The following is an 18,232-nucleotide window of genomic DNA, read 5'->3' as shown; positions in this document are numbered from 1 at the left end:
TTCCTTTCTTATTGTGAAAAATTCCGGGCACTGAGATTACGTTTTTTTGTACTCGACGTACAGGTGGAGCACGAAGCCAAGGACCAAATTTCTGTTCTTCAACTTTTAGGGAGCCTTCACTATCAAGCCACACCTCACAATCCCTATCATCATGGTTAAGACAGCCGCACCAATAGCAAATATTAGGTAGGCGCTCATATTTGAAAGAGACCCACTTTTCTCTGCCTTGTCCAACTGATACCATTCTTCCTCAACTTAGTGGACGAGTGATATCCACGTTGACTCTTACCCTCATAAAACTTCCCCCATTCATCTCCGTCTCAGACTTCCGGACAACCGTGCCCACAGTACTACAAATCCCTTCCGCCACCTTTGGGTTCATGAACCGCACTGGGATGTCATGTACTTGCACCCAAAACGTAGTACTGTTAAATTTTAAATCTTCAATTGGATCATCCTTGTCGTAACGTTGCAACACCAAAAGGTGCTTATCAAAGCTCCAAGGTTCATTTGAAAGAATGGATTCTACTTCATGTTTGTTATCAAATGTGAAGAGGACTATGTGGTTGCCCATATTTTTGACTTTGAAGTCATTCCTGGATCTCCACAATGGCATAAAAGTCGAAGCTATAGCTTCCATATTCAAAGCCCTTCTTGTATAGAATTTACCAGCAATGATGAATTCTGGCGTAGCCAATTCCTCCTCAAGGTTGAAAGTTGGCCCTTCTGTGTCCGAAATTGACAAACCTTTACAATGGTTTGCAAGATCCCCCATGAATTCACTGTTTCCCTAACCCCGAAAGAAAAAAAAACCACTGGCCTTAAGGATAAACTTGTTACCCAAAGGGACAAAAGCACCTACACGTAGGGACACAATTCTACAGCCTAGGAAAAGTTCACAGAGAAACTTTTGCTAGTCAGAGAAACCAAAAGCAATAATACTTTCTAATTTAATAACTAATGGTAATTCTCATAGACATGGACTTGAAAGAAACTAATTTGCACCAAATGATTTGCTTAAACCACCGGTCCACCAATAAAAACAAAAAACAAAAAACAAAAAACAAAAACAAAACAAAACTTAGGAGTAATTTCATAGGTCTTTTAACGTAATTTCCTAAGTCGATAACATATAGGATGTTGATACCGACTCCAGGTTTTTCAGTACCCACAATAAATTTGTAACCCCGGCCGAGTGGCGAGGCTCAGCAACTCCGTCTCCAATGGCGGCGACTGAGTCCCCAAACAAGCGCTGCAAAACCCTATCCCCCACCTCAACCTCGAAATCGAAAATCCAAGACGACGACGAGGAGGACCCATATAATCATCACCACCAAGAAGAGCAACAACAATGGACGGCCAATTCAGCTTCACCGTGTATGATCTGCTTATCCGACGGTGGAGAATCGATCAGAGGCAAAATCGATTGCTGCGACCATTACTTCTGCTTCCTCTGCATCATGGAGTGGTCCAAGGTCGAGTCCCGCTGCCCCATATGCAAGCGCAGGTTCAGTACCATTCAAAGGCTCTTCAAGGACGCTGTCCAACGCGTTGTCAAGGTCCCAGTTCGTGACCAGGTCTGCCCACTTTTCTCTTTCTTTTTGTTTATGCCTTTTGATTTTGAAACCCATTCATTGTTTATACAAACTACACAAAACCCAATTGTGTACTCACACTAATTCACACAAAAGACTTTTTTTTTTTTTTTCTTTCAATTATTACAATCTCCTAATAGGAATTATTGCACCTTGTTATTGTTTAATGTGGGATTCCAAAACTAACACATTGGTCCCTGAACTTTAGGCTTTTACCCGAAACCCGAAGTTTAAAGTGATCACTTTTAGTCCAGAAAAACTTTAAGATATCAATTTTAGTGCTTGATGTGTCTATTGGAGTGATGACGTGTCAGTTTTTTAGTTTGGCCAATTCATATAAGGGGCTAAAACTGATCACTCTAAAATACTTTATCAAATATCATATTTTTACGGTAATTTTTCCCACAAATTTACATTCCACACTGCTAGTTAACATAATAGCTACTTTATCACAATCACAAGCTTGTAACACATGAAAGGAGTAGATAGTATCCAAAATCCATAGAATATAATTGGATCTACTCCTTTACTAAATTAATATAACTACCATTATCTATTGCAACAATCACCGCATTCATAGAATTATGACTTGAAATTTTGTAATTCAGCTCTCAACTTCCTCCACTAAATACTATATATGCTCTAACTTATGATAGAATGGCATTCCACATATTAGTATCTTCCTTGGTCGAAATTTCAATCTTGACTTCTCTCAATCAAAAGTTTTTACATGATACATATTCCCTCAACTTAGATTTGGATTGCACTAAAAATGTCCGAAATTTCAAATTATTTTTTGGCTTCTTAAACATCTTTATCTTTAAAAGAACTGTTGCATTCTTGAGTGTCTCTTTGCTAACCAACATTATAGTCACCAAGGTATATTATGAAAGAAGCAGTGAGGTTAAAAGTCATAATATTATCATACTTACTCAAACATATATTATTCACTGTTTTCATCCAAGCTTTTTTGAACCATAATCAGATAGAAAGGCTAGCTCCTTTAGCCCTCCAAACCACATCCTTATCGGTCCTTGTTACACCAAGATATCTTTAACAGTGTTTCACTCTTAAGGAACAAAATTATCTTCCCCATGAAAGGGTTCATTCTTGAACATTGTGCTTGTTATATTTAAGGTCTTCTCCAACCCTATTTCTAATCCTAATAAACCTAGCTTTGCTATCAAGTTGTAAAAAAGAAAAAGATATTATGCACTAAACAAAAAAGTTACTGTGCGTTTGGCATTGATTATTTTTGCCAGTTTATTTTACTATTTAGCTTTTTTTGCTATTATTCATGGGTCTCATTGCACTTTTTGGTACTATTCATCCCATTGTACTATTTCAGCTAACTTTTACCTTTATCTACAGTACTTTTAGGAAAAAGTTTTAAGTTTCAACTAAATAAGTTGTTCCCAAATGAACACTTAAATGGTTTCATCGGTAAAAATCACAAACTTAAGACTCTTAAACCTAAAACCCCAATACCCCAATGGCACACTAACACACCATACAAAACTTTGTCTTCTAACACTCACATCCAAAACAAAGGCTATTTACCATTTTATTTATTGGAACAATCAAATCTCCCTAATCAACGTGGGATTTTCACTCTTAATAGGAATAATTGCATCTCATCACTTTTATTAATTTGTGATTATGTTGGTTTGACATTACTATTAATCTCTATATTGATTATGCCAAAAGACATTTTAAAAAACTAAGAAAAGTAAAGAAGATGTGCTCTAATTGATTGTAATTGGGACATTTAAAAAAAAACTTATCCCTTGTCCTTAGGGTATGTTTGTGGAAGAGAAAACCTAATGAAGTGGACTTGAGAAATCAACACAGAATACTCTCTCTCTCTCTCTCTCTCTCTCTCTCTCTCAGTGTGTCTATGCATGTGCATGTGCATTTTGTGTTAAGATTCTCACAACCCAGTTAGTTTGGGTTTATCTTCATCATATACACTTGAACCATCCAGGGTTAGCATTTTTCCAACCTCAGTTACTGGTTCTTTTTTATTTTATGTAGAGAATTAGCTAAAATTCTATTAATTTTGGTTGAGATGACAGAAGCTTTGACACCTATTTGTTGTGTAACCAAATAATAATGGGATTATGCAAAATAGAAATAAAAAACAGAAAAGACAATTACAAAGGGAACACAAAGATTTACGTGATTCGGCCTTAGGCCTACATCCATGGGTGGCGTTGAGGAGAAAGTTTCACTAACAAAATAAGGATATTACAAAGGTAGCGTCAAGAAATTCTGTCCTACATCACAAAGACACTCCCACAAAACTGAAACCCCAAATACACCCTAAAAGCTCTCGTATCAAAAACATGTGATAAGAGAAACTTGGAATTTCTCTAAGAATCAATGCCACAGCTTAGCTCTATGTTGCGGCACAACTTAATTGACATAGCCAAAACAACCTTTTATTAGATGATGCTATAGTCTGCTAGCTCTTAGAGTTTTAGAGTAAAACCAAAAGTCGGCTAGGGTATTCTGATTAAGAGAAAATCAAAAACAAGGGTTCTAATAGGACTCGGTCAATTAATTGACCAAAGAAAAGCCACCTACATAACAATTTTGATTTCAAAACGCATATGAATTCTTAAATAGAAAAATTTAAGAACAGCATATAACCAAAATTACCAAATAACTATATCATATGTATTAATTGTATCATACTTCTAAAACTTCATATAGTTGTGTGCTTATTGGTATCTAATTGGGCCGTACCTATAATCTCCAGCCAAAAATAACTTTTAAAGACTATCAAATATGAGCCCATTGCTTTCTTTGATCTTGAGTGAGGGTGTGCTGACTTAATGTTGTGTGTGGCAAAATTGGAGGATTAGCTCTGCTTTGTTTTTTTTTTGCCAATTTTTACTTGGATATAAAACTTATCTGCACTCCAATCTAATATACCAACTTATGCGTCTGTTGCAGGTTTGCACTCCTTATGGAAACTCAACGTCTGGGCCTCTTGACCCTTATTCACAAATTCAATGTAATGTGTGCCATCAAATGACAGATGATAGTCTTCTATTACTTTGTGATCTTTGTGATTCAGCTTCTCATACATACTGTGTTGGCCTGGGTTTCACTGTACCTGAGGGAGATTGGTTTTGTCATGACTGCACTGTCTGTAGAAATGAACATATCATTAGGGAAATGGATGATGATAGTGACAATGAAACTGTATTGCCAACAGCTGAGGTACACGTTACCATCTTTGATATGGTACAAGACTCAAATAGCCGTATGGTCAACAGAACAGCTACAAGAATCGTTTCAAATACAAATCAACTGTCACCTTCTGTTGCCCCTGATAGGGGAAACAATGTTGCACAGGGAGTAAATGGGCCTGGGACAAGAAAATTTCAGAATGTTGCTGATAGAGCAACTCAATCAGGTCCAAGAACATTGCAACGTTGTCGAAATGTCCACAGTCGTATACGGGCACTTCGTCAAAATTGGAATGCCTTTCGTAATGGGTCGTTGAGCTTTTCCTCCAGTTCACTTAAATCTGGCAATGGAAGTTGTCAAAAACAGAAGACTAGTGCAGTATTGTATAACAGATCAGGTCAACAACATTTGTCGTCTTCGACAAGTAGTCAGCAATCAACAACTGAGGATGGTTCTGCTCAAAGTTCTGGGGACAACAGAGGCTCAGATGATATTGACAAAGCATGGAAAATGATGATTAGGGCAAAGTCAATGGAACTTGCTCATGAAAGGACAAGGTCTATTGATCAGGTCACAAAACTTCCTTCTAGCACAGGAAGAGCTTCAAAAGATGCTACTAGTATAAGTTCAAGTTTCCAGTTATTTAAACAACCACAATTTGGAGCTAAGGATCTAGGAAGAAGTACAAAGGAGAAGGAAAATAAATATTGTTCTATTGAAAAAGAAAAAGGAAAGTGTCAATTTCCCAAGTTGGAAAAGCAAAAGCAGAGTGTTACTACTAGTGAGACTGTAGAATCTAGTGAGGGTCTCAAAACTACTCATCTACCAGGATCTTTTAAATCTTCATTCTCTAGGTATGAATGGTCTAGTATTAAAGGTGATGTTTGTAATCAAAATGGATCAAGACTGTTACAGAAAAATATAAACGGAGCCTCATCAAATGTCCCTGATGAGCAAAATGGATCTTCTTCTTTGATGGATGTGGTTGGATCGATGTCAGGGGCTTCTGATCCATTTTATGCCAAACTAGAGCTCAGTACATCTTCTCCTGGTAAGGCAGATGCTCCTAAGGAAAGAGTTAGATTGGGAAAGGATTGTACCCAATGCAATGATAGAAAAGACAATGATGCCAAAAGTGAGATCCAATCTCTCGTCAAGCTGAACATGAAGATTCTAAGTAGAGACAAGAAATTAGGTATGATTATCTTTGAATTTATTCTTCTATCTATATATTTAATTATTTACTGTATATTTTATATTTTATTAATGGTAGAGTCAATAGGTGATTGTGAGGTTACTTTAATTTAAGTCTATTGTATCCTTATCTGAGGACATTGCTAAGTACTAAATGCACTGTATGGGTTTCATTTTAATGCATTCAGATCTTTTATAACTGATGAAGTGTGTTTTATTGGTCCTTGCAAAACTGAGTCTAGATTCTTCTTGAAGCATATTGTCATCTCTTTGGCATGGAATGTGCTGAATTTGGTATGCCTTATCATAATTAAACAACTGACCTACCCTTTCAGCATTGGCCCCCTGGCCAATGTAGTGCCCCTGACCTTAAGTATGAAAGAAAAGGAAAGAAATTAGGGGGTAATCAAACAACTGAATAAATAAAATTGTACTTTTTAGCTTGTTGGAAATTTTTTTGTGACCTTTCCAGATTCTGCTTGTAAATTTTAGAAATCATTATGGCCTTTCTGTACTTGCCTGTTTGTATGACGTCAGTTTCATTGGATTGGAACCACATTTTTGTCATTAGAAAAAGGACGTGTGAATCGAATACAAGAGATTTACTTGAAATTGTTTGCTTATGCAGGAGTTGATGCATTCAAGGAAATTGCAAGGCTTGCCACACATACCATCTTGGCTGCATGCGGTTTAGAGCACCGTAAGTCTGAGGTTCACTTCTTCCCAAGATCAGTGTGCAGCCACATGGAACATATTCAGCAGCTCCACAAGTCCACTTTAATGCCTAATTCTTGCCGAGAATGCTTTTGTACATTTGTAAAAGATGTTGTAGAATCCATTATGTTTGAGAAAGTAGGTTGTGTAAAATCTAGTTGAGATGTCTGCTGCTGAGATGTTCAAAACCTTTTTAAAAAAAATATTTTTATTATTATTTATTTTTAAAGGCGCTTCTCAAGTTGTTAACAGAGCTCCTTCCCACTTATGTAATGGGAACATTGAATTATTTATTTAAAATTCTAAAATAAATTGGAGCAGGTATATGAATTGAACTCGACAGCTCTTGTGTTCTTAAATCTTGTTCTTGAATTGGTCTTTTTTTTTTCTCTTTTGTTCGTTTTGTTTATCAATTATTTAGCATGTGGAGGCCAAGATTATCTTCTCGAAGAAGCACATGCACAACACTGTTTCCAAACATTTCTCTTATGGTTTTACATGGACATGTATAGGGGAAAGGCCCAACCATGATCTGATAAGAATTGTAACTTCTCCTATAGTTTTACATCCATACAATTTTCTAGCTTTCACTTCAAAAAAGAATTGAGGCTTTGAAATACTAAATAGAAATGCCAGCAATTGTATGGAAATTTGCTTTAGAATAGCTTGCAACTGGTGACAAACTCAAGAAGTTTCAAATTAATCACAATCAATATTACATAAAGCAGCTAAACGTGGTTCCAAAGGAATCTAGACATGATTGTGTTTGACATCTCTATAATATAAAATAAAATAAAATTAATTAATTTTATAAAAAAAACAATTTTTTCTTTTATTTTTTTTGTCTATAATTATGAGAGTTATTGATAGATTTTTTCCCGGTAAAGTCTATGAACCCATCTTTCATCCCATACTCATGGGAGAAGAAGTCAGTAACTCCAAGAACCACTGACAAAATCAAAGCACCCCGCAAAAAACAAGAATAGTTAGAGAGGAACTGAATATACTAGTCTGGCGTTAAATTTTGTAACTCTATTGAAAACAAAATGTACACACTACTCTCTTTCCTTGTCTCCTTTTACAGCTCTTTTTCTCACCACCATAACACACTATTTCTCCAAAACTCCAGACAGTCCACATGGAGAAGATATGGGAAAACAACAATATACTTGAAATAAAAGAAAGTAATTGATGTAGTCTATCTCATTTTCTTCACTAGGCTAATTACCGACGTAAATGAAACCTCTGTGACTAAGAATATCTACAGCTCAGGCTACTTGTACTAACTATAGAATATTTCTTAGAGGAAGTAACATTGTGGAACTTACAAATCCCCATCACCCACTATACCTAAAAACCTTTATTCTTCTTGGAAGATTTGTATGTTACATTAACAGGTAGTCAATCTGTCTCAAAACTGGCATGAAGTCCCAAGCCTCTGTCTCTGTATCTGCCCAGTGGAGCTGGACCTGTGGTTTGCAAAGGCAGGGTAAAGAAGTTCCTTGAACTTCTCAAGAAAAAGAATCCATTCCTCTTTGCTCATATCAGCAAGCTTCACAAAGCTTGTTGTGTTGGGCAGCTGCTCATTTGCACTACTTCTGATTCCAGACACAGTACCTGCTCCACTTTGGAGTCGATGGCTTCTTCCACCAACCAAGTCAGTTTTTTTCGGAGACTTGGAAGACTGTGGAGTAATTTGAAACAAATCCTGGTTTGGCCAGTCGGTGACATCTACTTCAATCTCTCCAAAATTCTCATCTAGCTTAGAGAGCGGGTAATGACCACTTGCACCTCTGGACCCTGAACAGAATAAACCTTTGTTCAAGAAATCCATTGACATTTGAGGGAAAAGGTCACCCTCCAGATCCTCAGTATCTATATCAAACATGTAATCTTCTCCACTTTTGGCCTCAAAGACTGACATATCACTGTTTGCTATCATCCTCTTTGCCTCAATGCATACGACCTCAAGCTCACTTGGCTGCTCCTCCTGCCGGCTAAACTCCCTGCTCATCATCTCACCAATCTCAGAAAGACACAGTCCGAAAGATGCTGCTTCCTTAAGGAATATTGTGCAGAGAACCAGGACCCGCAGGCAAGCCTCCCGAATCATGGGCAGCTCTTTCCGTAGCATGTCAGAATCACAAACTGGATCAAGGTTCTTAATATACTCTAGCTCGTCCTCAGAGAAAGGAATAGATGCTTGAGGCCAATGAATCCACTCAAAATATGGGTCCTCCAAGCTCTCTGGCAAGCAAAGGCCATGATCAATTGGAATGAGTTCCATCTGACACAACCCCCCAACCCTATTATGCTTTTGAACCAAAAGATTTCCCGCATGCCTGTCAGTGTTAAAGATCCTAACATCTAATATCCCTATTCTATGTACAGTGGCAACAGGAAAGCTTGAGGGTCCATGGTCACTGGCATCAAAATCGTGAGGAATGAATTGCTGGAGAGATGCAATCTTGCTAACATTTTTCCTACTCTGAAAGTTGTTTCCATTCACATCATCATTCACATTAAAGATTGAGTGTGTAACCTTTACAAGAACAGTTGGAGGTACATTGGCAAATTGATCATAATCCAAAAGGTAGGCTGCAACTTCTCGAAATCCTGTTTCCCCAACCCGCACTGAAGGTTTCAGGCCAGGTTGGCCAAGAGCTTTTCCGACAAATCCCTTTGGGTTGTTTGGTGCAAAAGGCTCCTCATCTGTAGGCTTAACAATGGCAACACACTCAGCTCTGCTATTTCTAAAATAATAAGCACCACCAAGCCCACCATGAACAGGGATTGGATCAACACCATTCTTGATCGCTTTCATAATGACCTTAACCAGTTCCTTAGTTCTAGCACAGTGACTTGAACACCCTAATATCTCAATAGGACCACTCTGATCTCGCTGTTGGAGATTTCTTCCAGTTGGTGAGAGACAAGGAGTTGATAAGCTTCTGTGCATGACATTCTTAGTTAGAAGAAGTTGGGAATCATTCTGAATGGCACTGAGGTCGTTCTTTAATATGACATCCCCAAATGTCAAAGATCTCTCATCAGTAGGAACATTGAGGGCAAGCTGCAACCTTCTTTTCACAGTATGGGCATTATCACTCCTATCCAGATCCATTCCCAAGACACAGCCAGTCTCAGTCTGCACAAAGACACGCCTTCTCCTCCTAGCAGGTGTTCCTCTAACGTTCCCATAGCACTCACAATTGCTTGAGCCACTAGAAACTGCAACAGCCATCTGAGTATGAACAAGACCATCCAACTTATGAGACATGGGGATGAAGAAGTCCCGTAACTCACAAGCTTGGTAATAAAATGTGACAGCAGCATACAAACTCTCCTCTCTCAAGCAGATGCCAAACTCAATCCTTGACACCGACGAATGGAAGAGAAACGTGGCTGTCAAACAATCATCAACTAACCCATCATTATGCAAATTTCCCCCCCCCAAAATCTGCTTACATAGTAAACAAGAGAAGAGAAATGTAGCCGTGTCGCTACATTGGGGACCCCATCTAATACTGCTGAATCATTCGGAAGAACCAAAATCTGAAAAAGAATAAGACACATTAGGGTAGGCACGGAAGGCACCATCACTCTTTTTCTTTTTCTTTTTCTTTTTATTAAATAATTATGAAGCAGCTACTTCTAATCAAAATTATATTAATAGATATATTATATAAGTTTATAACTCTTCCGCAACACAAATTATTCATCAATTTCAAGAAAATGACAAAAAAAGATTTCAATATAACTGTAACTTTTCAAAACCAAATTAAGAGAAATATACAAAATAGAAATTCCGAAAATGAAACACTCTCAATATCATTTGAACCTTCAAGTAAAGAAACAAATGAATGCTTGGAAGCACGAACACTTCATTTGGCATGCCGTACCCATTTGTACCAGTGTATTAGAAATTTCTCGTATCCCCATGTCGTACCCGAACCCATGTCCGTGCTTCTTAGCCATTACGGTAAGTTTTAATCATTTTACAATTTTACCGCTACCCCAATTCATTAGAAGTACTCTCAATTTCTAGAAATTTCAAACTCACACACACAGACACATCCTCTAAAAATAGCAATTACATAAGTAATGAACAAAGTGAAGCTGAAATAAATAACTAATGCGATTCTTTTTTTTTTAGGGGAAATTAATGCAATTCTTAATCAGCGACAGCTATAAAGATTAACACAGAAGCATGCAATTAAAAATTAAAATTAAATCAAAAAAAAGAGAGTAGGGATTGAAGAAAACAGAAGCGATCACATAACCTAACTTTTTTTTGCTACTAATTTCTTTCTCAGTCTGTTTGGTGGCCGAGAAAATGGAAAAAGAATTCCAGGAATCGCATAGTGATGCCGCTTTAAACCTGAAATCTTGGAAAAATGAAAGAAGTCGGCTTAATTCACTTGAGTTAAATTGCTTTTTCTTTAGAAAGTTCGTATACAAGTTTCGTCGTCTTCTTTTTCCCGCACTTTCTCATCAACCAAACAGAGCATTAAGCAATGCCGAAAAAAGAGAAAATGCGGTTTCAAAGTTCAGAAACAGAGGCATTTTTACACAAATCAAGATTCAAAATTCGAAAATATTGATTTTTGGGAACTTCGATTGAAGAAGAAGAAGAAGAAGAAGGAAAAGCTCACCGGAGATCAGAGTCTCAGAGAGATCACCGCCGTACGAGGGAGGAGGAGAAGAAAGTCAAACATATGAACGGCTAGGCTTGGAGTTGAAAAGGAGATTCAACGGCTGTGATGAATCCATCGTCAACCTTTGTTTCGTAATAACTCTGCTGCCTCTTCTCCCCAAGCCCAAAACCCCTCTCTCGCTCTCTGTCTCTCTCACTCTCTCTCTCTCTTTTAACTTCTTTACGTACAAAGTGAGTAACCATGGTTAGCGATTATATATATATATGATGGTTTCTTCTTCGAAATTACTAGAAAGACCTGAGGTTTACTGCTTTTGATTTTGACTCATAATGATTTACAGAACATATTTCAATATTTTTTTAATTAAAAAATAATAATTTTGCATTTGATTTGAACAGTATTTATTACACACGAAAATTACTTTGAAAATGTAACTTAAAGTCATGATTTTCAATTTAGAAATTGCGACTTACAATCTTTGAGTGTGTAAATATGTGTAAGAACTATTTCATTTTATCACACAAAGTTTCAAAATTTTGACCTACTCGAGATACCATTTGGATTTGTTCCTTTGCGTCAAAGCATTATACCTAACTTTTCATTACCTATCAAATTAACATCCCATCCACACCCTCTATGGATATATTTGTTTTTATTTTTAAACACTTAATGTTTTTACTTGTTAGATTTTGCCCTTGCTATGTTTGGAATAGTTTTGATTTTGCATGCTTTAAGTTTGGGATTGTTTTGATCAATTTTGAATTTAGCGAATAATTAGGCACAGTTCATTGACAAAAATAAAGTAAATCCAAATATTATCTAATGTTAGGGATGTGGATCAAAATTTTGATACTTGAGAAGGATTAAAATTTAAATTACTTAAACTTTAGGGGTGTAATTTGAACTTAGTCCTTTAAAAAATTAAATTACAAATTACACCCTTAATCTTTAGGGTAATTTTGATTTTATTGCCAAAAGTTTCAAAAATCTAATTTGCTCCTATTTGGAAAAATAATTTCGTCCATATCTGTTAATGAAATGGTCATTAGGTGCTATATTATCTCAAAACAACGACATTAAAACTATATCATTGTGTAAGAGTCAATAAAAAAGTTATTTAGCACTTTATATTATTTTTTGTTATTTTTCTCTTCTTCTTTTTTCCTACTTTACTTCTTTTTTTTTTCTTTTTTCTTTCGCTCATCTTTCTTAGATCTTACTCTCATATTTGATTCACCGATCTGTCAAATCTCATTTCTAGAGTTTATTGGGGAACAGTTTATTTAGCTAAAATTGAAAATTTTTTGTTAAAAATATAGTAGAACCCATGAATAGTATTAAAAAGTACAATAATACCAATAAATAATAATACAAATAAGTTAAATAGTAAAAAAAAAAAAAAAAAGAAGGGTCTTTTTCAATCAATGCCAAACGCAACAGTAACATACCTTTCAATTGTGCTGCTGAAACTTCAATTCCCAAACAACGTCTTAATGAGACCATGAGAAGTTATGAAATGCGGAAAGATTTAGAGAAGAACAACCCGTTGGGGTTTATTCAATCCCAAAATTGTTCATTCTAGAAAATGTTGAAAAGAAAAGACAATATTTTATTTTGGGATTTATTTTAATTTTTAAATTTCTTTTAAGTTATTTAAGTACATGGGAATCATGGGATAATTAAATTGATATGACATGGACCAATAAGCACACATAACAGGCTTTGGTTGCATTTATGATTTAACAAATATACATTAGCACCAGGCGAAAACAGAAGGGCTTTTTTTTCCAAATGGTCTTTAATGTTGTAAAAGTGATTCAAATTTTTGAAACTTTAGTAGATTACCTCACTTTAAAGTGTAATTTTCAATTTATAATTAAAAAGGGTATAATTTGTAATTTAATCTTTTTTTCTTTTTCTTTTTTCTTTTGAAAAATGAACTTGATTTTGTTTCGTCTTTTACTCCTTTTTTTTTATTTGCTTGTTTATTTTATTTTATTTTTTTCAATTTGGTTTCAACATATTTCATTATTTCTATACACTTTTAGATAGGGTAGAGGAGGAAGGTCGAACCAGCAACGTAAGAGACAGTGGAGGGTATAGGTGCAATATATTATATATCGTACTGGAAGTGGAAGCCAATTGACAATTTGCCAATTTCAATATATTTCACTTACCCTTTTTTTATTTATAATTTACTAAGATGAAGCTTGTGAGAAAAACTAATTTTGAGAATAGTATTTGCAAAAAAGGTGGAAGAATAGTTGGGTGTGTATATATATATATATATATATATATATTTGTTGTTGATAAAACTGTATTCTATATTGAACTATACGAATTTTTTTTACAAGAGAGGCCTATTTATATACGCACATAATATGAGTACTGTACAATAATAACTAATAAGATTTATCAAAATAATAATAATAATAACTATAATAAGAGTACAAACCTGCTAGTAAAATACAATGAGTCTAAACACAAACAGACCTATCTAATGTGATGTGCTTTTTTTCTTCTATTTGTAGATGCAAGCTTAGGCAACTTCTTTAGTTTGGTCATATTTGAAATTTTGGGAAAGACATAAATTGTACAACGAATTTGCATTATTGTCTCAAAAGTATCAAGAAGTTAGGTTTGTTGGTTGGTGTCTTGGAGAGTTTTGGTGGGGAAGTGATGGGATTTTCTATTTTGGGCAGTGAGTGTTGAGAGATTGAGAAGAATTTAAATACAATACACAGGAAGAAAATTGAAAAATCTATCAAAAATGTGGATTCAACTAAAGAAAAATTCTTAGTTTACTTTGTAAGATTTACATTAATAGTACAATTTAAACCTATAATTATCTATGCTTCTATGAGAAAATGCTTTCAACGATGTGTTACAATGGTTTTAGCGTTATAAACAACTTCGTAGATCTCACATAATTTGTGCTGACCTTAGATGATAAAAACAAACAATCTGATCATCACCACCAATGCAGTACATGCCGAATCTGAAGGTTAAGGGTAAGCAACACAGTTCTCAGTTGGCCAACCGAACCAAATAAGTTTTACTTCATTTCATAACCTACCTTAAGTTCCAAGACATATCATTAATTTGGTCCAGTTTGGTTTCTTAGATATCTTTTGCTAGTAAATATTTACCTAACCCTAAAGTTCCAAACAAACATCATTTTGCTCCAACTTCGGTGTTTTTGCTATCATTTGCTAGGGAATACCTACCATTATACCGACATAACAACCAGTAAAACATGTGCTTGTGCTATACTGTACCCCCTTCAGTTCCAAACAAACATCATTTGCTATTTTGCTCCAACTTCGGTTTTTGAAATCATTTGCGCTAAGTATAACCATGTGCTACTGCGTGAATGCATCATTATTATTTAAGGTTCCATGATTCCATCATTCAAACCGTGTTTTCTCTCCCTGCTACAAGGAGGGAAATTTGCTATGCTTGATCATTATCTTGAAGACTTCGTGATCAAGGATAAAATATAATACAAATTTTAGGCAGCCAGATCTAATCATACGAGGATTCTTGTATTACTGTTTTTCAACTTCACTCCTATGCTTACTCTATAGTAATCAATTTAGTCTTTTTGTTACATTTTTCTTCATTTCTGACTTTTTTCCATACAATTATTCTTCATGTTGAGCAAATTAGTCAAGAAAGTGACTACCACTTTCAATTTTATTCGTGGAGGATATGGTGGGGTGCAGGGAAGAGATCAAGTAACAGTTAGATGTGTTAAATATTGGGTTTGATATCAGTAGATGACGATTAGGTTTGATTTCGAATCTTCCCATGTTTTAAAAGAGCATCTCACTATTTATCATCAAAACTTTGTAGTTGCATATATATAATATGGTTAAAACCCTATATAATATATTATCTTATTCGGATAAATTAGGGTATACAATTTTGAACAATTTATACCATCTAGTAGTTCCATACTTTATTCTTCTTGTCATAACTTCTTATCTAAATTAATTTGATATGTGCAAAGAGGCTCAAGTGGTACTTTTTCTATTATTTTCAAGTTATAACAAAGAAGTTAAGGCCTCCTCCAACTATCAAATTAAAAAGAATTAAATGTGATACGTTGTTGTGGCTAGCACAGTGAAGAAATGAATTGTTAATTCTTCCGTGCAGTAGTAGTAAGTGAGAATTGGACTGTAAATAAAAGAAAAGAAGGGGAAAAAAATAGAAGAGGAAGATTTGCGTATGAACAATAATGGAATTAGGAGGGGATGGATTAAAAGAAATTCACCATTAAATAATAAGAAATATACTAAGATTTAAAACTAAATTAATATATGATAATCTAAACTAGTAATCTAGTATATATTAAATATTAAAAAAATATAAATTAAAGAAAATATATAAAATAATAATTTCTTAGCATATTTACATTTAATCATTTATTAAAATGAAATTCAATTTCAAATCTAGAAAATCATCAACATGTCATCTAGAATAGATGCTGTAGGGACTAGGGCCCAAAATGATGTATTGGGCCTTGGGCCTTGTCCAAAGAGGAGGAAATAACTATTAAATGACTCCCAGTAAAAGTCTCATCAGTGGGAAATGAAGGGAAGGAGGTCCGATGGGGAATTCCTCCTCGAACACAACAAATGCAGTCCAAGTATGTACTCTAGTAATTGAAATGCGCTCCATGAACATGTGAGAAGGAAGAAAACTCGAAATATCTAAGGAAAAGCTGCTACCACTGCATTAAGTGCACTGTATCTACTTTTCTGGCCGCATTAATGTGGAGAGGACCTCTGAACAGTGCTGTCTTGGCTACCACAACTCACAAAAGGCTGAAAGAGGTGTTTGATGGGATGGGTACTCAAGTGAGGATCCAGATAATTAACAAGTGTAGGGTCTAGATAATCATAAATGAGTTATATAATGTGAAAGAACCCTCATGAGAGAGGGTGATGAAAAACAGAGAGAGAACACTGTAGCACACTCAACTATCTTAATATCCAACTGTGATTAGTATACATTAACTTTGGCCTCCTCGGACTAAAAATCCATTGACACCAATGTCTTTTATTTGTACTTGATTGTCTTTTAATTCAACATTAGCCGTTGCCAAACTCATTAAGACCTAGTTCTTTAACCCATATTCTACAAATTCATTGTATTAGGTTCATTAGACCAAGACTCCATACATTTTGGGCTTGGGTTCCAAATCGTGTCCTTACAGATGCATATGCTTATTTTGTATAAAATAGAGGATGCTTTACAAGAAATCATGCGAAATAGATTAGATTCTTAAAATCCATATTTGAGTAGTTCTAATATGAATTTTCATGATTGTATATAAAATGAGTTCATCCACCATGTAGAATATTCAACATCTTGAACTTGTATATATATATATATATATATATATCATAAATATTCCCGTGCATTTTCATACAATTTTGTTGACGCCCATGCAATTCTTAGATTAGATTGCATCACACATTTTTATTTATTGGTTATTTATATTTAATATATCATTAACTTATTAATATTTTTACATACAATACTTTTCTTCTTTCATTAATATATTTTCTATCTATTACCAAAAAAAAAAACCTTATTTGTTTTGTGACTAACGTGTCTGTATGTATTAGGCATTAGCTTGTTGGAAATTACTCTCAATTATGTCAACATTACATGCATAATGCATTGAGTTATTTGTAAGCTTTCTATTTTTTATAGTGTGAATATATGATAAGATTTATTTTTTGGGTAAACAATTTTATGATAAGATATGTGAACTTGTTTATATTGACCATTGTATAGTCGGAGACCAACCTTTTAGGTTAGGCAGATGAACGATTAATACTTTTTCACCCGTTTACTTAGGCCCCATACTTAGCTTATAGGGTGTAGATGAGGTCTTTTCATGTAATTATCCTTTTTTATTTTAACTTAGATGTAAGTCAAAAATGAAACCGTGTAAATTTTTTTCTTAGATTGTGTCTAAGCTAGGACCAAAGTGTTGTAATTTACCAGTACATGTTGACAGTTTGTGTAATTTTTATATTTATCAATAAAGTTTATGTTTTATGTAAAGAGTCAGAAGTTTGTGTCCAAAATTTATCAGCCTACTACAGATCGGAACCCCTTTCAAGCCCGTGGCTCTTTGCATGGTAGAAGCTCGAAATACTGGGGCCATGCACTCCCAGTACGAGGATGCCCAAAACTCGTCTAAAATTTCAGCATTTTAAGATTGGATTTTGATGTTTGAATGAGAATATAATAGATTGGCTAGTATTTGTTTGCCATGCAGATCAACAAGCTGCATGGTAGTTTTGAAAAAGATGGCGTATAAATTACAATTGAAGAATAAGAACCTAAGATTTTTTTTTTTTTATTCAGCAAAAAAGAAATTTCATACACAAATGGAATGATTTCTCTTTAAAATTTGAAGCCTACTAGCTAGTTCGAGGATGGCAAGGAGTTAAATTCCTTCTCTCTTTTTTTTTTTCCTTTTTATTAATTTATTTTATTTTGCTGAAATTTTTTTATTATATTTTGGGTTGGTACTTGGTAGGAGTTCACAAATTCGTTTCTTTGTTAATTTGGACTCTAATTGGACTCTTGAAAACCTATGGCGGGCTTACCGGGCTACGGCCCATCCAACTTGTGGACTTGTGGTCATTTCAAGCGGAGATTAGACAAAAATCTGAACTCGACCAACAAAAAAGAAAAAGGTACCAGTTCTGAAAATATATATTTTTTAATAAAGCTGGAGCTTAAAGCAATTCGATAGCTCACGCCAAATAATAATTTTTATTATGCAAATTATCAGAACGTAAATATAAATTATAATGGTCCAAAATTTATCAAGATGGCCCTTTTGGT

The 18,232-nt window shown here is 34.8% G+C and overlaps 3 protein-coding genes across 5 annotated transcripts; 1 reads left to right on the top strand and 2 right to left on the bottom strand.

Annotated features, from left to right (window-relative positions):
- Window positions 1-250: 250 nt before the first annotated feature.
- LOC115964489 lies at window positions 251-775 on the bottom strand. The gene has a single exon (XM_031083788.1). It carries the CDS (start codon window positions 773-775, stop codon window positions 251-253), a length of 525 nt encoding a protein of 174 aa, XP_030939648.1.
- A 296-nt stretch (window positions 776-1,071) lies between these two features.
- Window positions 1,072-7,043, top strand: LOC115964038. The gene is made up of 3 exons (XM_031083324.1): window positions 1,072-1,577; window positions 4,554-5,988; window positions 6,616-7,043. The coding sequence occupies exons 1-3, from the start codon at window positions 1,224-1,226 to the stop codon at window positions 6,861-6,863; spliced, it is 2,037 nt and encodes a 678-aa protein (XP_030939184.1). The 5' UTR covers window positions 1,072-1,223; the 3' UTR covers window positions 6,864-7,043.
- Window positions 7,044-7,701: 658 nt separating this feature from the next.
- On the bottom strand, window positions 7,702-11,593 carry LOC115963683 (phosphatidylinositol 4-kinase gamma 7-like). 3 transcript variants are annotated; one of them, XM_031082779.1, is made up of 3 exons: window positions 11,357-11,593; window positions 10,985-11,089; window positions 7,702-10,256 (listed from the first exon to the last, which is right to left on the bottom strand). In XM_031082779.1, the coding sequence occupies exon 3, from the start codon at window positions 9,979-9,981 to the stop codon at window positions 8,113-8,115; it is 1,869 nt and encodes a 622-aa protein (XP_030938639.1). In that variant the 5' UTR covers window positions 9,982-10,256; window positions 10,985-11,089; window positions 11,357-11,593; the 3' UTR covers window positions 7,702-8,112. The 3 variants fall into 3 exon arrangements, with proteins under 3 accessions (XP_030938639.1, XP_030938638.1, XP_030938640.1); XM_031082778.1 differs by having other exon boundaries at window positions 10,985-11,082; XM_031082780.1 differs by lacking the exon at window positions 10,985-11,089.
- Between the last annotated feature and the right edge of the window lie 6,639 nt (window positions 11,594-18,232).

The sequence above is a fragment of the Quercus lobata genome, chromosome 10 (genome assembly GCF_001633185.2).
Source record: "Quercus lobata isolate SW786 chromosome 10, ValleyOak3.0 Primary Assembly, whole genome shotgun sequence".
NCBI classification, from domain to species: Eukaryota; Viridiplantae; Streptophyta; class Magnoliopsida; order Fagales; family Fagaceae; genus Quercus; species Quercus lobata.
This window is presented reverse-complemented; position numbering and strand designations above follow the sequence as displayed.